The 22,434-nt window shown below is 41.7% G+C and overlaps 1 protein-coding gene across 3 annotated transcripts in view; it reads right to left on the bottom strand.

Annotated features, from left to right (window-relative positions):
- Positions 1-22,434, bottom strand: part of thsd7ba (thrombospondin, type I, domain containing 7Ba) — a 300,618-nt gene that overhangs the window by 49,588 nt on the left and 228,596 nt on the right. For all 3 annotated transcript variants that reach the window (XM_077216170.1, XM_077216171.1, XM_077216172.1), the window contains 2 exons: positions 9,980-10,246; positions 9,563-9,741 (listed from right to left, as the gene is read on the bottom strand). In XM_077216170.1, the coding sequence (XP_077072285.1) occupies positions 9,563-9,741; positions 9,980-10,246 (446 nt within the window). The remainder of the gene's footprint in view (positions 1-9,562; positions 9,742-9,979; positions 10,247-22,434) is intronic.

The following is a 22,434-nucleotide window of genomic DNA, read 5'->3' as shown; positions in this document are numbered from 1 at the left end:
TAAGATACAAAGTAATGGAGTCTTTTATACATTGTCGTGTTTCTTTAGAAATAAATAATGGACAAATGAAGTCTTTGGACGCCTCAGATGTAAAGTTATTCGCTGTCAATGTAACCCCAAAATGAATAGGAGTCAATGGAATGCTAACAGCAGGTGAAGTTGTAGTACAATGACGGCTCCCGCGAGGCTTCAGTTTCTTGGTGGTGCTTCGGTAGCGCGGCCGCCATTTTGGGGTTAATATTCCAACTGGATTACTGGACAACAGCACAGATAACAGTTAATCCAATCATTAAATACACATTTTGAGGTAGTTTTTTCTTGCTTTATTGAGTATTTCCATTTTATGGAACTTTACACATTTACTACTATTATTAGTTACCAACTCCACTAGGCCTGAAATATATTTTGTACATTTTAATCCCCCGGATCATGCTACAAACATGATGATCTTATAGAACATGATAGACAGTGGCTGTGTTTTTTTTGTTTACATAGTCTTGCTTTAACGGTCATTAATATAAGCTAGTACTGCAAAAAAAACCCCCAAAAAAAACAATTGACTGTAAAGCTATTCTATTGCTGTTATATATATTTATTGTCCAACATTCCAATTATCTGATATAGCATGTCCTTTACTTCTTTTTATATATTGGTATTAATTCAGTGTTTGTAATGCCATTACTAAAGGTTTTGTAGGAAAAAAGTAGAAAACTTGTCTAAGTCTGTGAAATAAACTGTTAAAAGGGATTTGATGATCACTAGTCTAGTGATTGTACGTTATTCTGTGTTGTCATCATTCAGTTTGGATTTGATCTTTAATGTACTTAAAAAAAATAAAAAAATAAATTAGCAGCAGATATTGCCACAGTGACAGCAAAAAGCTAGTGGATAGTGATGGGAAGTCTGGCTCCTTTCAAAGAATCGGCTTTTAGAGCGGCTCGTTCGCGAACGACACATCAACACTAGTGGACTGCTGAGTCGCTTTCACCCCAAAATGGCGGAAGCGCAGTGCTGCTGCTGGGCGCTGGTGTTGCAATGGAACGTTCTATTGGCATTCACTTCTTGTCAATATATATTCTTTGTCCCTATGCCCTTCTCCCTTAGAAACGCAGACGGCAAAGCCCTTGAAGTGGAGACATTTTGGAATGAGCAGGGCACTAGCAGGGCACTAATGTGGCATTATGTAGCTGTTTGGAACGCACTTGATGAAGGGAGCACCGAAAGACAACGTAATTTCCTCGTTATTTTCACCTGGGATGTTCCCATGACAACGCAGCACGGTGTCCATCAGCTGAATAGCTGTTTACGACAGAAATATATTATTAATACTGTTAACATAACGGTTGCAAATAACAACAACGGTTGTTTTTATTTTACAAAAAAGCTTTTAAATATGCGTTATATATCTGTGTGTGAGTGTCTTAACTTTAAAACTTTGGACCCTGCATTACCTAGCATTTCTTATGAAACTTTTCTTCATGAAAATTTAAACATAACATGTCAAAATTTGTACAATGCAACTGATGTATAGATTGATATCTTTCCCCTCTTGTTCTTTTTCTTTCTTCTTTTTTATTTATTTATTTTAGTTTTCAGCTCATTGTTCTTTTCTCATTTGTATTCTGATGATATTGAACATATTGTAAATACATTTTGAATATTGTATACAAAGTTGTAAGTCATAAAATGTCATCTCTGTATGTTTTGCAAAAAAACAAAAAAAAAGTTAAAAAAACAAGAATAAAAAAAAAAAATAAAAAAATTGGCCTAGACTTTTGAGCTGTAAGCACGTCCCGGCCGGGTTCGTCACTTATTGGGGTCCCTGGAAACATGTCCATTGTATCCTGTGTTATTTGCAGCACGTTTCTGTATTTGGTTGTGTTGTGAATATTTGGAGCACACCTGTGTTGTGAAACTGATGAAGATGTTTTCTTAATTTGCGGGTGTTTTTTCTATTTGCATGCGTTTTCTTCAGTTGCAGCGCATTGATCTCTCTCGGCCACCGTAAATTATAGTTATTACAAGCTGTAATTTGATAAAAATCAGTGTGCCGAGAAGTACAATGCCTTTGTGAGGGTTTAACAAGACTTTTATCATATTTCCATATGGTGCAGTGCATATCATCTTGTAAAACAGAGCAGTCACAGCATACAAAAGCATGACAACATGGTTTCTAAAAGTCTACTTTTGAGCTAAAGACGTGTTTCATTTAGAAGCTATGGGAGAGGCAGAAATGCTTTATAGGGAGATTGGTTTCTAAGCACAGATTTACTGAGGTTGTTAAATTATGCAAGGCTGGTGAACACAGCCTCATCTCATCAGTAGAACAGTCTGCCTCAGTGCACATGATGACTACCATATGGTTCCCAGCTCTGGAGGTGGGCAAGAAGAATGTTCTTTACACAGCGAATCTAACACCGAGCCCTCCGCTGCGGGTAAAACAGACTTCAAACTGCAGTGGAGACTGCACCAGCCCTGAGGACGGCTGCATCTGTTGCATCTGATAGAAATATCACCATTTGCCACACTTAGTAATGAGGATTCTACACATAAATATCCAGAGTGATAGTGATAGCCAAAAAAAAAAAAAAAAATCAGACAGAGAATTACATGTCACTAGCAATTCAGAAACATGGACTATTTCACACAAATGAGTACAAGCGAGTTAAATGAGGTTCATAATGCTACTGCATTGTAATGAAGTACATATCAATGTTACAGAAATACTCTCGAATCCTGTTCACCCATCAAAAAAAAAAAAAAAAAAAAAAAAAAAACGAAGAAATGGCTGTCTAAAACCAAGGACAGCTGCCTAACAGCTGCCTGACCTAACAGAGCATTTGGATTTAAAGATTCCCTTTAAGGGGTTCAAACAGGTTTCCAAAGCCACGTCACGTCTTATAATCTATAAAAAAATTAAGAGGCAACCAAGTGAATATTAAACCACTATAATACTTGTTTTTTGATAGAAACAGAATCATAGGTTGAAATAAACCCTGCATTTCTGAAAGACTTATGCCGAATTCTTTGAGATATGAAAGCACATTTAAATCATGACAACTCTCGGAATAGTTTAAGCATCTTATTGAATATGGCAATGTTAATGTATTTGGTCTTGGCAGGCTAGACCTGCTGCTGCTGCAGAGCAAGTATGGTCTTGCTACTGCTAATAGATACACAGACATGCTGAAGTGAGCGTGTAAGATATGTTGCTACTGCATAAATAGACATGCATAAATCCTGTAGCAGATCTAGGCAGGTGGAGCTGGGGGAGGTAAAGTGTTTCAGAGTGCTGCAGGACTAGCTTACAGCAAACAACGATCAAGACTATTTAAATTTTCAAGGAATATAATTAACTGCAGGATCAGCAGAGGCCAATCAGCTAATGCAATGTGATAATGATGTGATTTCTGAACTGATGCGATTGCAGATGACTGAACCGCATGCATGCACGCACGCACACACACACAAATATCGCATATATATAGCACAAATCTGCAAAACAGGTGTTGTCTCAAGCAAACCTCATGCAAATAATCAAGGGCTTCATTAATTGCACCAGGTGTGCTTGAGCTGAAACATTAAAAAAAAAAAACATTAAAAATCTGAACTGGTTAGGTTTGTTGAGTGTCACGTTTGACTGCATGTTAGAAATATGGCTAGAAAAATATAGAAAGATATCATCAACCTTCACAAACATAACTTACAAACATAGAGCAGGCATTAAAGGGATAGTTCACCCAAAAATGAAAATGACCCCATGATTTACTTACCCTCAAGTAAGTGAGGATAGGAGGAGGCTTCTCTCAATGCATATATTTATAAACTTTAAGAGTGCTGGCCTGGATGATTAAGATGCAAAAAATATGAGAGAGGCCGCATTATGCATATAAGCTATTTATTTGCACAGACGCGTTTTGGCACGTGCCTTCTTCAGTGTGCAACAAGATCACAATGTAACCAATCTTATATACCCACACCCATTGACACACCCATATTAACACCAACCAATAATGTTAAAGTGATATCCAGTCCAATAATGTCACTAATGTTTCAAACTGTCCATTTATGAAAGACAATAACTGTTATTCATATAAAAAGTGAATATACAATACACATATTGGTGTTCCATTTATAAGAAACAACTTAGTGATAGATCTTCATTCATCCCATTCGGGATACATGTCTTTAGGTTAAAAATATACATTGTTGGAAGGTAGTTACTTTAGTCGATAAAGTTTTAAATATGGAAATTTTGTGGTTACACTACCTAAACGTAACAGAAAGAAGAAGCTAACAACAGCTGCAACCAGATTTCTGAGAAGGCAGATTCAGAAAAACCCTTGAATGACTGCAAAAGACCTGCAGGAATAATTGGTAGCAACAGACACCGAGGTTTCAGCTTGCACAGTAAGGCGCAGTTCCATGGCAGAACTCCAAGACGTACACCACTACTGACCTAAAAGCACAAGAAACGTTGGGTCCAATTGGCTCAAAATCATATTAATAAGCCACAGAAGTTTTGGGATTCTGTTCTGTGGAGTGATGAAACAAAAAAATGTTGACCCTATGGATCTGCCGTATGTCTGGAGTAAGAAGAATGAAGCAAATGTTGAAAAAAACACCCTGTCTACAGTGAAGCATGGTGGTGGCTTGGTGATGCTCGGGGGCCTGCTTTGCATCCTCTGGCACTGGAAACCTGCAGCGTATGGAAGGCAAGATGGATTCATTGAATTATCAGGAAATCCTAGGAGAAAAAGTCATGCCGTCAGTGAGGATGCTGAAGTTTGGGCACCGTTGAACCTTCCAAAAGGACAATTATCCCAAGCATACCTCCAATTCAACCGAGGCTTGGTTGCAGAGGAAGTCCATCAAAGTCACCTGACTTGAAACCCATAGAAAATCTTTGGTGGGATTTGAAGGAAGTTGCAGCATCCAAACCCAAGAATATTACTGAACTGGAGGCAATGGACTAAGATTCCTCAGAAACGCTGCCAGAAGCTGGTATATCTGGTAATGCATCTGGTTTGCATCAGCAGGTGATTGCAGGTCATAAAAGCGAAAGGGTGTTCTACTAAGTACTAAAGATGCTTGCCATGAAGGGGTTGAATAATTTTGAGACTGCAGAAGGGGAAATTTGGGGAAAACACTTGAAACATTTGTTGTGTTGAGCTATTTCAATTACTTTTGTTTTTACTATTGCAAACAGCTGAAAGTCTGTAAATTTTTCCAATGAACCTGATTTGCAATGGGGGTTGAATAATTTTGATTACAATTGTGTGTATATATATATAGTATATATATATATATATATATATATATATATATATATATATATATATATATATATGTCATGGAGCACAAAAATAATTATATAATTATATATATATATATATATATATATATATATATATATATATATATATATATATATATATATATATATATAATTATATAAGTATTTTTGTGCTCCAAGATATGAGAGTAAGTATATGTTGACATCCTTATAACACAATTGTTTAAGGTGGTCATACAGAATCAGGAGCATGTGTCCACACAGTTAAATTTTAAGATCAGTAGTAAGACACAGCGAATGGATGACTTCCATCCACACACAACCTCCTCCCGTTCCCGTCACAGTGGCTGATCATCTCTACAGCAAGAGTAGGTGAGATAAGAATATCAATCTCATCTCTGTCGAGTGACTCACTGTGGGGAACGGTGTAAGAGGAAACATCTGGAGAAGGTCACGCATCATCTCGTCTCCCATTGGCGCGGCTGACTGCAGACAATCACAGGGCAAAGATGCTCAGAATCATCAGCATTTATTGGCATAATGAGACAGAACGCTACATGTCCTTGTTTGACGATGGGTAAGCTGTTCCATTACTGAAATAAGCTCTCCCCCCAGCAAGGATATAGGAAACAGGTAAAACTAAAGCGTTGGGTGCTCACTAGTCTCAGTCTCAGACGTCACACCCATGGACCGTTAGCTAAACGTCTGATGCATAAGGCACACAAAATTGGAAACACTTCAGGAGTTTCAAAGTTGTTTATTGAATTCTTCACAATTTCCTGGAGACGTGTGTGTGTCACATTCTTTAACAGTCCACCAGGAAACAAATTCGTCATGATGCCAAACCCCCCATGGACGAAGAAAGTAGTTGTGTTTACAACTGTGACAACAAGCGCTTATCAGTATCAACCAAATGCTGGATGTGAAGTATGTGAAGTATATGAAGTTCATGGCATACATTCTTTAAAATAAGTCCATGAGTTTTACACGCCGGTCTGTTATTGAAGGGACATCTACTTTGTATTTTCACGCCCCTAAACATCATGCTGAACAAAACAAACTGTGATTGGTTGCTTTACATGGGCCTCTTGTGCAGTCCTTGGCCAATGAAAGCTGTTATGGAGTCCAGACCTTCTGCAGTCAGTCTGAATGTCTGGCTACATGAGAGTAGGTGCTCACTTACAGCTGTGAGAGACAGACAGCGAGCACTACAGCCCTACACTGGTGTTACCTCCATATAGGGCGAGTGTCTCAGACAGCCAATCAATAGATAAGTGGTGGAAGGACAGTTCTGGTCCTGAACACGCTCAGCTGTTTACTAGTCCGAGAGGGAGCTGGAACAATCTAGTGATTGTGACAGGCCTCTCAGAGCCTGTAATACCTGAAAGTCTAAATAATGAATGAATGCAGAGCGCTGCCCTGCTCTTTGACTCACGGCAGAAAGCCACACTGGGGAAAGTGAGGATTGCTTGTTAAAGGTAGAGTCCATACAGCCAGAGACAGATTATCAAAGACACATAACAAGCTAAAGCTCACACGGAACGTGGCGTGTTAACAAAATTTCCTTACCTACTCCTGCTCCAAACAATTTACTTTAAAGAGAACATAACATCAAAGCCCAGACGTGGTATGATCTGCAGCAAAAGAATGCATTTGATGTCAAAATAGTGAAATGTCAAGTAAAGTGTTGATCGCACACAACCCTGATTTTTTCGGAAAATCTTAGCCAGTCTTGAATTGCACTTTGAATGATTTGAGCACACTGCTCTGATCCATAAACTCAACTAATAAGGTTTTCGATAATTCCAGGACCAGTAATTTCAACACAAAGAAATTCACTCTTTGGCCACAAGGAAAGGTAAATCTCAGGTGTTAGGAGGTCTGAGGAAAAGTTCAGAAAAACATAAATAAAAATAAATAAATAAATAAATAATAAAAAAGTTATATATAATGAATAAAATTATAATAAATGTTAAAAAAATTGTCTATAATAACATGCACAAAATGTGATCATGACAGGGGCCCATGGCATCAAAAAGTTTGTCAATTCATGTCCTAGACAGGGATCAGATTTAGGGATGTACAACATTTTAGCCATCAAAAATTTCTAAACAAATCTTACTACTAGAGATGGACAATGAGCTGCCTGAGAATTTGAAAAGAAATTGCTACGCTAAGATCTGATAACAGCATAATTTAAAAGAATAAAAATGAACTCATCAACTCATGAAACAATCCCAGTTTAATTAGATTTAATGTAAATGCTGAGTGATGGATGATATGAGTGCAAAAAGGGTAATGCATGCAGCTGCTAGGAAATGTGCACTTCTCTGAGTCTTGTGGATAAATCCAGATACGTAAGCACAACCGCACAAAAAAAAAAAGCTGAAGTCTAGAGAAGCATAATGTGGACAAAATTCCACAACAATGGCTTCTCATTTGTGCATTAAATAGTTTATTGCCACATTACTAGTGATTCATTTATAATAAAGATAATATTTTGGTGCACACAAGTGCCACAAATATTGATTGGCTACTTTGTACTCATTGAACACATGGAAATATTTCTCAACCGTTTCTTTCAAAAGGCTCATTTAAAATTGGCAATTTTGGTCCAAAAATTTCCTTTTGAAGCATCACTATTCACATAAATAGAGATTTGTGCTGCATCATCAAGGTCATGGGTTCTATTCCCAAGGTATGCATGAACTGATAAAATGCTATCTTGAATGCAGTGTCACTTTGGATATAAGTGTCTGTTAAATGCATAAAATTGTAAAGAAAATACGTAATCTCATCTAACGTTTCAGAATCTGAATAGATCCAATCAATAAATGTGCTCAGATATACCAAGATACCAAGAAATATGCATTAAAAATTCCGAGATTTCAATATGAACTCCAAAATTTCCCATCAAACCCTTCTGAGAAATCCACTGAGTCTTCTGAGCTATGAAAGGGCATCCTCAGAGTGATACAATTTTCCTCAAACTCAAACACACTCACATGAATCTACTGTGGCTTTGGTGGTGACTTTCTTACTACGCTTATAAAGAAATTTCCATCCCCACACCTTCACAGAGCGGGCCGCTTCAAATACGGCCAGCTGCAGAGCCTGTCTGCCAAGTCCACAGAGCGGCCGTTTGCAAAATGTCAACATTGAGAGTTCATCTCTCCAAAAGATTGGAGGGGGCATTAGCCAAGGCAAACTCTGCTTTTAGCGGAGGGGTATTTTGAATCCCCTTAAACAGTGGGTCCATAAAAGTTGTTAGTAGGCACTTAACCATCTGTACACACAGCCGCAAAAGAATGCATTTGAATATTTTTCACGCACACTGCCTCATCTGCATATTGACCTCTAGAAACCAGTGTGTCCTCTACAGCCTATTCCAGCACACACAGCACATTTATAATATAATTTCCCTTTAAAGCACGACCCATCTGGGAACAAGCTGTCGCAAATGTACTCATTGATGAATGTACCTTCTCATGCTTTTCTTTCTTTTTTGCATATGTGGTGAAATTTAATTCAGAAGACTCAAACAATTGTCTTAATCATCCATAAAGCACATGACTAATGACCAAATAAGCATTTCCATCATCGAAATCAAGAATTAACAATATGTGACCCATATGTGTGGTTTGGCAAGACAAAGACCGAAATGAGAAGCTGGCAGAGTTGCACATGCTCAACAGCGTTTAACAGTACACTTGTACAAACTGTCTTAACTAACCGACGGTAAAAGGAGGAGAGGAGAGGTCACGGAAAGACAGCCTGCGCTAATGGGCATGTTTTTCTGCGAAGAGAACAAATCTACAGCAATCGGGAAGAGTAATTTACATGGACACTTGTTAGCACCTTTGTGCCGTCTCGCTGCGAGAGAGGAACTATTTAAAGGATGAGGAGATAGTGTTTGTTCATACTTTAGCTTCGAGGCTGAAATACGTTTGGTAAACTGCACTTAATGAAGAGGCATGCATTAACTGGTGAAATGGTAATGAGTTGAATGCTAACCGTGCTGAAAAAGCAAAATGTATCTTTAGGCAGCTTAGATATAATCCGTTGGGGATATTTCAGGCATTCAATAAAAACGAATGAGTTAAAGGCCCTAAATGAAACAGTTTACATGAGCGATTATCTGAATCATGATGCCTGTGATCATAGACCCTTAATGGTTCTCATTACTCGCTTCTCACTGACGATCAACCATATGGTGGTGGAAGCCCACATAGAGAATAGTTTCCCTATTGGGACCGCACATCTCACCTGATTCTTCAGGTCTAGTTTGGGGCATGGCCGCCCACCGTTGAACGGCTTCTCCCGAAGCCATTTGGACCTGATTTTCAGCCCGCTGCCGCAGGAGGCACTGCAGGCCGACCACGGCGACCAGTCACTCAGCTTGCAGTCCAGAGGGCAGGGCATGTGGCAGACCTCTTCCACCAGACCTGCGAAAGAGCATGTTGAGCAATCAGAGCGGCCGAGCCCCTGCCATTCACCATCCCACTAACAGTGTTAGCGGAAACACCTGGTGGCGATGCGGAGACCTCGTCTAATTTACACTGACAGTTCAGGGCACCCCACAGCTTCCTATTTGACTAATGAATGCTCGCCTTTCCAGCAGAGACAAATTACTAAGCTCTTTACTGAGAGAGAGAAAGAGAGGAAAAGAAGATGGAAACAAACCTGATTCGCTGCAGAGATCTGGGCTAACCAAGTGGGCTTCATGGTCCAGACAGACCACGGCACGATAACGCAATCCTTGACCACAGTCACGTGCCTCTCGGCGACCCCTCCAACCCTGGAGAGATCCTTGTCCCGGGGTCTCAGACAGGACACAAGATGACCAGTTACCATACGGCTGAGAAACAAACTCCTCGCACGGACAGGGCTCGGACTCTACCAGAGGGTACAAGTCTTCCTTCAGACAACGGTCCTGTTTCCGGCTCCGACCTGAAAATAGTGAGAAAATGGAGAGCCAGACAGAAAGAAGAAAAAATAAAGAGGAAGCAATAAATAACAATCAGACTAGTCTGATTGACTAGTCATCAGACTAGTCAATAGCATTTTGGTGCTATTCAGACTCTGGGAGCTCATGTGTGTAATGTACTTATCTGTCTGTGAAAATTATTAAAACATTAACGATGTCTGGATAACTGGACCATTACTCATTCTGCTGTCAAATGTAGACTGCTAAGTGCCACTGCAAACATCCCCAGGGAACGATTAGAGAACTATTCTGAGTAGACTGAAATGGAAATGCTCAGTGACAAGAGCAAGACAGAATAATTTCTTCAAGCAAACATGCCATTCTTTCAGCACACTTTATATGATGGATCAGGGGTGTCCAGTCCTGCTCCTGGAGAGCCACTATTGAGCAGAGTTCAGCTCCAACCTTAAATAACACACCTGAAGAAATGAATCAAGGTCTTCAGGGTTAATAGAAACTTCCAGGCAGGTGTGTTGGAGCTGGGACGTTGCACTGTCTGCAGGATGTTGGCCCCTCCAAGATTGGTTACCCCTGTGATGAAGGATCAGTTCTGGAGTAACTGATTAATGGATTGTCAAGATCAGAATTCCATTGGGCATTGATATAGTTCTGAATGACATTTTATCAGTGTTCAAATTGTGTCTTAAAACCTTTATTTTAGGATTGCATTTATTTGATTTGTTTTATTATTGTTGTTTTTGGTTATCTGCCTTTTGTTATATTTACAGTGTAATGTCTAATTGTTGTGTTTGTCTTTGTGTAAAGCTTTTATGTAAAGCGCCTTGAGAAAATGAGTTTTAAAGGTATTATTTTTATTGTTTATTATTATGACTTTTAGGAGGGTACCAACCCTGCTCAGAATGTATTAAAAGATTCAAGAGCAGCACACTTCCAAACCCACAAGACTTTTGCTTGTCTTCAGAATTTTTTTTCAAAACAAGATATTCATAATGAAACTTGAGAGATACCTGTCCCTCCATTCAAAGTCCATTCAAACAAGACTTTTATGCTTCTAATTTTCAATGTATGTTCTTATTCGCATATAAACATTGATAAAGACACATACATAAAGTTGATCAAATACAGCAAATGGAAGCTTGACCATACTTGCTTGACTCGCAAGAACAAACATTGGATCTTGTGAATACTCAAAACGTGTTTGCATGACAATTTCAATGGAGAGACAGAAATCTGCCAGGATTCATTAAAAATATCTTCATTTGGTTTCAAACATGAATGAAATTCTCATGGGTTTGGAATAACATGAGGGTGCATAAATAATGCCAAACATTTTGTTTTTGCTTTCTTTGGGTGAACTAACAACCCTTTCATTAAGTGTTAGACTTACCCGCTTGTGTATTATTCATGTTTAGCACAAAATTAACATAGTACATAACTCAAGATTATTAATTGTAAAATAAAAAAAATAAAAAAATCATATAAATAAATATTAATAAAATGAATGAATAAATAAATAAATCAATAAATGTGACGACAAGGATGGGTGGTGTCTGTCTCATTCTAAACAACTTACAAAACATTTAATAATTGTTAGCTCATGGGGACCCATATTTAGGTAAGATCTGGGTCAAGTCCCAATTCCAACTCCTCCCCACATACTCTTACCTTCCCGTCTATACTCTAAATCAAAATGTCCAGAAAAAAGTGTGTGTTTAGAACTTTCACTAATGAAAAGTACAAACAAGTAAATTAAAAATTAAACATCTAAACAAGATAAATAACATTAAGAATCAATAATCCCACAATATATTTAACAATTCATTGAAGAACATTTATTTATTTATGTTTGTTGTTGTTGGGGTAGGGGGGTGGGTTCCCTTATCTATTGGGATGCCACAGCCAATATGAGAACTGCATCAACCAAAAGCAGCTCCCTTTCTCTCTCCTACATTCTTTATTTTTATTTGTACAAACAGACCCGGAGTACTCCCATGTTCAGTGGACCATATACATCTAATTTATCTAATGAGGAGAGAAATGGATAGATTTCACATCATAAAGGCTTCTGTTTAAGTGGCTATTAGTTCCTCTTTGCACACTTCACTTCCTGGAACATTTCAAATTAGTCATGTCCATTAGACATGATGAATATTATTAGGTGATATAAATAAAAGGATCCGTCCATGAGGAGAGATGCTCCTTTCAGACATGCTGTCACTGACACTACAGACCTGCATTCAACAGTGTTCTCAAACATGTCAAGAAAAATAAACTCAGCCTGTCAAATCTGTGGGCCGCCCTGGACAATTATGCATAGTTAGGCTAAAGACCTGTGAAAAATTATGCTTTGATGTACTGGATTTAGAGGCTTTTGGCGTTTTGCTGTTTGAAGGATTCTGCTTTGTTGCATCAATGCGATCAGTGTGGTTTTGCTGACAGCTAAAGCTTTAAAGATAATGCTGATGAAAGATCATCATCAAGCATGATGCAATACTCAGTGGATTCAGTCAGTCTCTGGTCGAGTCAAAAGCCAAATGACACTGTCTCAGAGAATTTATGATGAGACAGCTTGGTCAACCAAGAAAACCAGGAGTATTTTTTGCTGGGATTTACTATTTAGGTGTATAGTGGATGCACAATGAAATAATTTTTCAGATATATGAATACAGATTCAGGTATTTCAGATTTTGCTAAATAATTCATAAATATCACACATGCAGAGTTTACAATATGCTTTTATACAACAGTTCAATAAATAAGAAGTTAATGGATTTTTTGAGTCATCCGGTGGACTTTTGAGCAGTGTTAAATTCGTTGACGAATACTTTTTCATAATTTTCGTCCATGACATTTTTTCACTAATGGAAATGACGCGATAACTGAATAAAAAACAATTTTCAGTGACAAAAACTATGACAAAATGCATCTGACACATGCATAAATGTGAAAAAGCGCGATGACACAAAAGAAAGCTCAATTAAGCGTGTTTGATTAACAATTTTCTATATATTAGAGCTTGTTTAATGTGAATTTAGAAACTCTGGCTAAAACGGTGTTACAGTAATCTATCCGAGAGATAAAGGAATCTATCAGGTTTTCTGCTACAGGAAAAATTTACATAGGACACAATCTTGCAATGTTTCTGAAATGAAAAAAAAATGTTATGATCCTACTCTGAACAGAAGAATCAAATGAAAGATTAGCATCAAAATTAACTCAGAGGTTCCTCATTTTACTTTTGGTTTCCAAAACAGAGCCATTAAAAGTTAAAGACAAAGAAAAACAGCTTTGGAAATTTGATGACTGAAACCAATGAGCATAACTTTGGTTATACCACTGTTTAGACACAGGAAATTATTACTCATCCATGTTTTTATTTCAGTAATACAGTTGGAAAGAGAATCAGCGTCAGGGCGCTTATCTGGTTTTGAATGTATATAAATCTGCTTATCTTCAGCATAAAAATGATAATGGAGGCCGAGCAATCTCAAGAGATACCCAAGTGGTGAAAGATAAATATTAAAAAGTAAAGGGCCCAAGATTGACCCCTGAGGAACACCAGTGAAAACAGAGCTAATCTCAGACCTATGGGCACCCATAGAAATGAACTGGGAATGGTCAGTAAAATAGGATCTAAACCACTTCAAAACTGTCCCTGATACACCAAACACTCTTTCAAGATATGTGAGTAATAGACTGTGATCGACAGTACCAAAACTAGAGCTTAGATCAAGCAGGATGAGAATGGATGTTGCTCCAGAGTCAGAAGCCATCAACAAATCATTGGTGACTTTAACCAAAGCCGTCTCAGTACTTTAAAAATATACGAAAACCCGACTGAAGGGGTTCAAAAAGGTAATTAGTCATGAGATGGTTACACAAATGAGAGGCAACAATATGCTCAAGTATTTTTGCCAGAAACGTCTCGGTTACATATGGTAACCCTCTTTCCCTATCAGTCGGTCACTACAACGTAGGTCGTGACCGACCAATAGGAATCTCGTTAGAGAGGCAATCTACTTCGAGTGAAACTAAATCAAGCCATTACACATTGGCGTTTTCGTTGAGGAGCCAACCTGATAAGCTGGCCATCCCGGCGGGAGACAGCAGATGTGGCGACGGGACCTACGTCTCCGTTCCCTCCTTCAGGGAACGAGGGTTACCATATGTAACCGAGACGTTCCCTATCAGTCGGTCACAACAAAGTAGGTCGTGACCAACTAATAGGAATCTCTACCAAAGCGCCACAGCTGCTGAATCCTGCGCCCTATGCAAGCCTTCTACCCCTTCTTGCCTGGAAGGACGATAGGAGGATGCTTACACAGAGTGTACCTGACACTGTTGTTCCGTGATAACCCATACAGTGAGACATTGGATAACACTGGGAAAGAGTCCCCTTTCCGTTTAGGAAGGAGAACGCTGCGGAAGCCACTTCTTCAAAGAGTTATGTGGAAAAAACGTATGGACTAACCCGAGGTTGTACTGTATACGAAATAATAGGTGACTTAGCCGAAGGGAAAGACACGGGCTTCCGATCGGTGCATCCGTGGAAAATATACACATATGGGATCCCCGTAGGGTCACACATATGGAACCCAGCCCAGATCCGGCTCTCAAGAATTCAGCTGATAAAGGCTCCGCCATGTCCGGGCCGAGGGGTTTTGGAGGACTTGACAGGTTGTTCACTCTGGAGCAATAAGGGTGCACGGTAGCGTGCAGCAAGCCGACAGAGCCGGGCCTCTCGGTGCTACTACCTGTTTAGGGTGAGAACAAGGGAGGAGACCAGCTCTACACGTAGGCTATAAAATCTAGCGAACGTGTTAGGTGTCGCCCAGCCCGCAGCTCTACAGATATCTGTTGGCGAGGGGCCACGAACCAGCGCCCAGGAGGATGCAATGCCTCTCGTGCAGTGTGCATGCAACCTGAGCGGGCAGGGCACGCCTTGAGCTTGGTAAGCCAAGACGATGGCATCCACTATCAAGTGGGCCGTACTCTGCTTGGCGACAGCCTTTCCCTTCTGCTGCCCTCCGTAACAGACAAAGAGCTGGTCTGAGGTCCTGAGACTTTGAGTTCTGTCCACGTACAAACGCAGGGGGCGAACAGGACAGAGCAAAGTCAGGGCTGGGTCTGCCTCCTCCAAAGGCAGCGCTTGCAGGCTCACTACCTGGTCACTGAAGGGAGTGGTAGGAACGTTGGGCACATAGCCAGGCCGGGGTCTTAATACCACATGGCTGTCACCCGGCCCGAACTCTAGGCATGATTCGTCGACGGAAAATGAGTGAAGGTCTCCTACCCTCTTGATAGAGGCCAGTGCAATCACTAGCAAAGTCTTCATGGAGAGAAGCTTTAAGTCCACTGATTGCAGAGGTTCAAAGGGAGCATCCTGAAGTGCTCGAAGCACCTGGGAAAGGTCCCCAGAAGGTATGGCGGGGGGTGGAGGAGGATTTAATCGTCTGGCCCCCCTAAGAATCCTGACGACCAGGTTATGCTTCTCAACTGTTCTGCCATCTATGTGGTCATGATATGCTGAAATAGCTGCAGCATGAACTTTAAGGGTGGAGGGAGACAGCCTTCGCTCCAACCCTTGCTGCAAGAAGCACGGACCCTATCGAACATCTTCGGGTGTCTTTTCGCGAGAAGAACACCCATCGACGAACAGGTTCCACTTCAGGGCGTAAACACGTCTCATGGATGGCGCCCGTGATGAAGTGATGGTGTTAAGTACCTCTGTGGGTAAGTCACCTAGAACCTCCGCGTCCCGTCCAGGGACCAGACATGGAGTTTCCAGAGGTCTGGACGTGGGTGCCATAGGGTGCCCCATCTCTGAGTCAGAAGATCCTTCCTCAGAGGAATGGACCAGGGAGGGACTGACACAAGGAGCATGAGTTCTGGGAACCATGTCCGGTTGGGCAAGTAAGGCGCCACCAGAAGGACCTGCTCCTCGTCCTCCCTGACTTTGCACAGTGTCTGCGCAAGTAGGCTCACTGGGGGAAACGCATATTTGCGGAGGCCCTGGGGCCAGCTGTATGCCAGTGCATCTGTGCCGAGTGTTCCTTCGGTCAGAGAGTAAAACATATGGCAGTGGGAGGCAAACAGGTCCACCTGAGCCTCCCCGAACTCTCTCCAGATCAGCTGAACCGCCTGGGGGTGGAGTCGCCATTCTCCCGGAAGCACAGCTCGTGATAGCTCGTCGGCCACACTGTTGAGCTCGCCAGGGACATACATGGCTCGAAGCGCCCTCAGATGCTTCTGACTCCAGAGGAGGAGATGGCGGGTGAGTTGCGACATACGATGGGAGCGTAGACCACCTTGTCGGTTGATGTACGCAACGGTCGCAGTGTTGTCCGTACGGACCAGCACGTCCCTGCCCTGTAGCCGTCTTTTCAAGCGGGTCAGGGCGAGATGTACTGCTAGCAACTCGAGGCAGTTGATGAGCCAATGCAGTTGAGGGTCCGTCCACACCCCTGACACTGCATGCCCGTTGTACGTCGCACCCCAGCCGGTGGCAGAGGCATCTGTGAATACCACAGCATGCCTGGCCTTGAACGTGTTCAAGCAGTTCAGCACCGAGGTTGAGGTGAGGTCAGGCTGAGGTGCCTGAGCACGAGATCCCTGTGTTCGCAAAGCTGATCTTGAGAGTGTGCTAGTATGAGCCAGTCGTTGAGATAGTTGAGGATGCGAACACCCTGTTCTCTCATGGGAACAAGGGCCCCCTCCGTGACTTTCGTGAAGACACGGGGGGACAGGGACAGGCCGAAGGGTAAGACCTTCTACTGATATGCTCAACCCTCGAACGCAAAGCGCAGGAACGGCCTGTGTAGAGGAAGGATCGAGACATGAAAGTACGCGTTCTTCAGGTCGATCGCTGCAAACCAATCTTGGGGATGGATGCATTCGAAAATGCGTTTCTGCGTGAGCATTATGAACAGTAGCTTGTGAAGGCTCTGATTCAAAACTCGCAGGTCCAAGATCGGTCGTAACCCACCGCCTTTCTTGGGTACAATGAAGTAGGGACTGTAATGCCCTGACATCATATCGGCTGTAGGGACCGGCTCTATTGCGTCCTTCGCCAGTAGGACTTCGATCTCCGCACGCAAGACATGGGTATCGGCTGTTCTCACTGTAGTGGAGTGGATGGCCCAAAACTTGGGGGGACGCCGGCGAACTGAATCGCATAGTAATCCTCAGGTCAACTGCATCACTGCCCGTAGCAACCCTAGGGAGGATTGGAACGAGGCAGGGGCACAGGGACTCCGACCCTTTTCAGGAACAAGAGTCTCGACCTCAGCTCAGAGATGCTCATCTTCCCACAATGGGTACATGACTCATCCACGAACACTGCCTCAGCGTGTTCGAGGCCAGGACACACGAGGCAGCGAGCGTGACCATCCCGTGACCCCAGGGAACGACCACCTCAAGAAACACACAGATAGAACGTCATCTTTTTTCTTTTTTAAAAGATGCAAACTATCTGTGTTTGCTCTTTTAGGGACTGCTCTCACAAGTGCTGAGGCACACAGGGGAACAGCCACTGCGAACACAGGCAGGAATGTGCACCCGCTCTGTGCGCGCTCTCTCACTACCGTTACCGGCTGTGAGAACAGCCTTTGAGCGCTCGTTATAAGGCGCACCTTACCAGCTGTTAAAACAGCTTTTTTATTGCTCTGAGAGAGAAGGCTGTTCATGCTGAAGCACCGTCACACCCGCACCAAAAGAGAAGCAGTCAGGAAAGAAGGCTTGTAGTTCTAGTAGCACCATCGAAATGTTGGCTCCGAAGCGAAAAACTGAAGTCCAATCCACCAGCTGCTCGTTTATACCCGCGCTAACGAGGGAGCGCAGCTGATGCAAATGATTGCACAACAATGTGTATTGGCTTGTTTTAGTTTCACTCGAAGTATATTGCCTCTCTAACGAGATTCCTATTGGTCGGTCACGACCTACGTTGTAGTGACCGACTGATAGGGAACTGAAGATTTGAGATAGGGGGGTAATTATTAAAGCTATTGTCAACAATTTTAAAGATTGTTCTTTATTAATAACCTCGCTTAGATGCTGGTTATGGTTCTACAGGATAATCCTAACAATATGAAGAGAAAAAAGAATGAAAAAAATCAATTCACTCTATTGGGTGTACAGCTGCAAAGAAGTTGACCAATGTAAGCTGTCCGGCCGGACAGCTTACATTGGTCAACTGCTCTCATCCAATCACCAGCTCCACTTGAAACTCCGCCTGGCGCTCGCGTCTCCACCCCACCGCACCCGACCCCGCCCCCCTCCTGCGACATGAAATTGCGCGAGCAAGCAGCTGACAGTCTATGGTAGCTAGCTAAGTAGCATCAGATCAGCAATGGATAAAGAAATGGATAAAAAAATAAACGACAGCAGCAAGCGGCCCCTGCTTGCCCCTACTGTAAAGTTTGGAAGAAAGAGAAAGTCTGTAGAGGAAAGAGCAGAGATTAAAAAAATGTGAAGAACGCCGGACTCTAAGTAGGATAAATATAGGGTTCACCATTGACCGTTGGAGGAAGCTTCAGGGAGATCTGGGACTGAAAACCGACGCTGACATGGCTGACTTTTTGTTGAGCAGGTAAACATTTATTTATACTTTTATGGTGTGACGTCTTACATAAATAGCTTTTTATCAGTCTGACGACATGCTCATGCTGCCGGTCGGCATTGGAATGTTAGCCGTTTAGTATCGCCTATCACGGGTCAAAGTAATTATATTTCTTGAAGTGCTTGAATATATTTCAGTAGGTCTAGCGGGTTTCTGTTCGAGCCATTCGGAATTTGAACAAGATGTGCTGTGTGCTGCTATAACAATTACTCAAAACCTTAGCAATACTAGTAGTATTATACTAATGGTGGTGGGGAGTTTAGAACAGTTCATGTGTTGCTAATCTTGCGTTGACGTGAACTCAAACGTGACATTGAATTGTTGATGAAGCACCTAAGTTCAAGTGTCGAAAGGCAATTTTAGATATGTTGTGTCATTAGCGAGGTCATTAGATTGAAGCGACTAAGCAGGTCGTTTCCCGGTGGGAGGGATCAGGTAGCACAGAGGGCAGGGGTGTGTGTGTGGAGGGGCGGGATGATTTTTTTTAAAACTTCCCAACCGTCTCAGGCTTTCTCGACCGATTTTGAACACCGTAGACTATAGCTTTAAAATAATTTGAAAAATTATATATTTTTGTGTGTACAGGGTCAGGAGTTACAGCAGCAGTCCTTAATGCTGCTGGAACAACCCCAGTCTGCAAAGAGGCATTTATAAAACAGCAGGGCACAAAACATTGAAGCAAGATTTAAATAAGCATGTGGGCATAGGATCAAGCAAGCAAGTGGTTTCATGCTCAAAATCACTCGGAATAACTTTAATAAGGATTAAATTATATTTAATTTATATAAATAAATATGTATGCTTGAAAGAATGAAAAATGTTGTATGCAAGTTGATATAAAGAATTCATATATCATTAATTGAAAAGACCATGTTCTTGTTTCTTTATGAGAAGAGGTTTTATTTAACTTTAAGATAAAGACATGTCATATGTCACAGCAGTTAAATCTGTCTGTATAGCATGTTCAAACCTTAATATCATTCATATTAACAGATTAATAGACGTTTTCTCTAGGAGTATATAACGAGTTTGGAAATTGTAGAGAAATGCTTAATTTATGCATTGTCAGCTGTGGATCCACCCTTTAATAATGAGCATAATTACATTTACATTTTAGAAACAACATTGAAAACAAAAATACTTCCAAGTGCAACCAATGCAAAATTGTCTCTGAGCTACACAAAATTAATTAATACCTGAATAAATTAATGTTTATAAATTAATTGGTTGAACAGGCACTTGTTTTATTTCTAAATTATTCAGTGTGGTTTAAACAAATCTGTTGAGTGAATGATTATTTGACTATCTCATAAAGACTCTATCCATGTCTCACAGCAGGCCTCTATATACAGTACACAGGGAGGGAGAAAGAGAAATGGAGAAACTCACACTCTCCCTGGTGTCCAGAAGCTTCCTGAGGAGTGTTTGCCAGCCTCTATCTGTTTTGGGTGTTCAGAGGCGTTCAGTGATAGAAAACAGCTCTAACAGTGTGAAACCTCTGTCAGTACACTGCAGCCTCACTGACAATCTGCTTTCTGCTTTCACTGTGAGTGTGAGTGTGTGCATATGTATATAAAACACACACTTTCCACAGTAACGATTCATTATTGATGACACCCCCAGAAAACAACACCTGCTGGATATAGTGCATTCAATTAAGAAAGAAGCACAATCATCCTTAGCTTGCAGTTTTCAGCCTTTATTTCTGTCATTTTTTTTTTGTGATGCTCTTGGATTTTTAGGTTGAAATCTGACATTTTAGCATGTGATCGCCTTTGATGTGGGATTTCCTAAAAGTTTGAGGTGAAGAAAGCCTTTGAAGGTTTATCTGATACAGTGAACATGTCACACTGTGAGATGTGCAGGAACTTACTGAGAGACAATCATGATTTTTATGGGAACAAACTAACTAAAGCAAAAGCATTGCAATAATTGCTAACAGACAGCTCTAAATCTGCCCGTAGAGCAGGTGTCTGATCTCTGATGATACACAGGCCTGTCAAAACACTTATGTAGGCTATGTGCAGTAAAGAAAAGAAGAAGAGGACATTTAATGAAATAATGAATATGAATTATCCTCAATGTTACCGACTGGAGCCATGAACTCTTCAAGTTCACTTTAAATTACTTCTTTTTCCAAGGACATTTTCCCAGCTTTAGCTGATTATGCTCAGCTAAGGAATATACTAAAGCTGACTTGTCTGTCAGCTTACTTCCTTTGTTAAAGTGATATTCCTCTAGTGATACTACAATAAAGACACTCTAGAAGCCGTTGTACATCTTCGCACTAGAGCTGTAAGGATTTTACAAAAATGCCACTAATTTGTACCCACACTTGTCAGGATATAAAAAAGCTTATCGACTTGCTACGGTATAGGATTTATTCACTGTTGCAGTATTTGTTCTGTGTTGTGACTTTTCCATTCCAAACACTAAACAAACATCCTGCTAACTGTAAGAATTGAACACCAATAACCTTATTCTTATATCTCTTGAGGTAAGTAACAACTGCCTAATAGAACATGCCAGAGCACATCAACACATATATCATTGAAGTGATCACCACAATTATAGAGAACGTACTGGTTGCGTATGCAACCCACCGTTCCCTGAAGGAGGGAACGGAGGACGTAGTCGACGGTCGACTGAATGGGGATCTCGCTAGAGAGCCTATCTTCTTGGAGTACTATTGAACGAGCCAATGTAATTGGCCTACGTGATTCATATCACACGCTCCGCCCCCACGGCGCGGGTATAAATACGGAAGTGGATGCACGCACTAGTTGCTTTTTCGCTGAGGAGCCGAGAATAACCCGGGGTCAGCGGTGGTCCAGCGGTAGTGGCAAGGGGACTACGTCCTCCGTTCCCTCCTTCAGGGAACGGTGGGTTGCATACGCAACCAGGACGTTCCCTTTCAGTCGATAACGTCAGACGTAGTCGACGGTCGACTGAATGGGGATAATCTTTGAAAACGCCACTAACGCTGCCACCTTCCAGTGCCTAAACCAAAGCCTCCTGATGCCCCCGCAAATTTAAGGCGGGGAAGGACAGGGCTTAGGCCAGGGAAGTCACTGCTGTTCCTACAGGACCACTGGGAAAGCTTTCCCCGTACATTGGAAGGAAGGGACGCTGCGGAAGCCACATCCAACCCAGAGGGAGGTAACGTGGATAATACACATATGAACTGGGCGGAAACCGGGCAGTCTAACATATGGAATGTCCAGCCTAAGATGGGGGGAGACACACCGGACAGTGACGGCAGAGAGACTCTGCAGAGGGAAGACACGGGCTCGCCGCAGGGAGCCGTACCGTGGAAGAATACACATATGGGGTCGCCGTAGGGACCGCAACATATGGACCCAGCCTAACACAGGTTCCACACTGTTTACCAGTGGTAGGCCTAACACCAGACGTTCCGCACGTCCGACGTCGGAGGGGTGTGGAGGAACTCAACAGGGTTCAATTTTAAGGTAACTCAACTGGAGTAGAAAGGCGCACGTATCCAGTCCATAGGAGGGGAATGGCGCAGCAAGCCGCCACTTGAACCGGGCTCACGGTGAAACTGGCTTCATG

Source organism: Siphateles boraxobius, unplaced genomic scaffold (genome assembly GCF_051911475.1).
Source record: "Siphateles boraxobius isolate OS27281-9 unplaced genomic scaffold, OSU_SipBor_1 7, whole genome shotgun sequence".
NCBI classification, from domain to species: Eukaryota; Metazoa; Chordata; class Actinopteri; order Cypriniformes; family Leuciscidae; genus Siphateles; species Siphateles boraxobius.
Note: the sequence above shows the minus strand (reverse complement) of the source record. Positions and strands in the feature narration are given on the sequence as shown.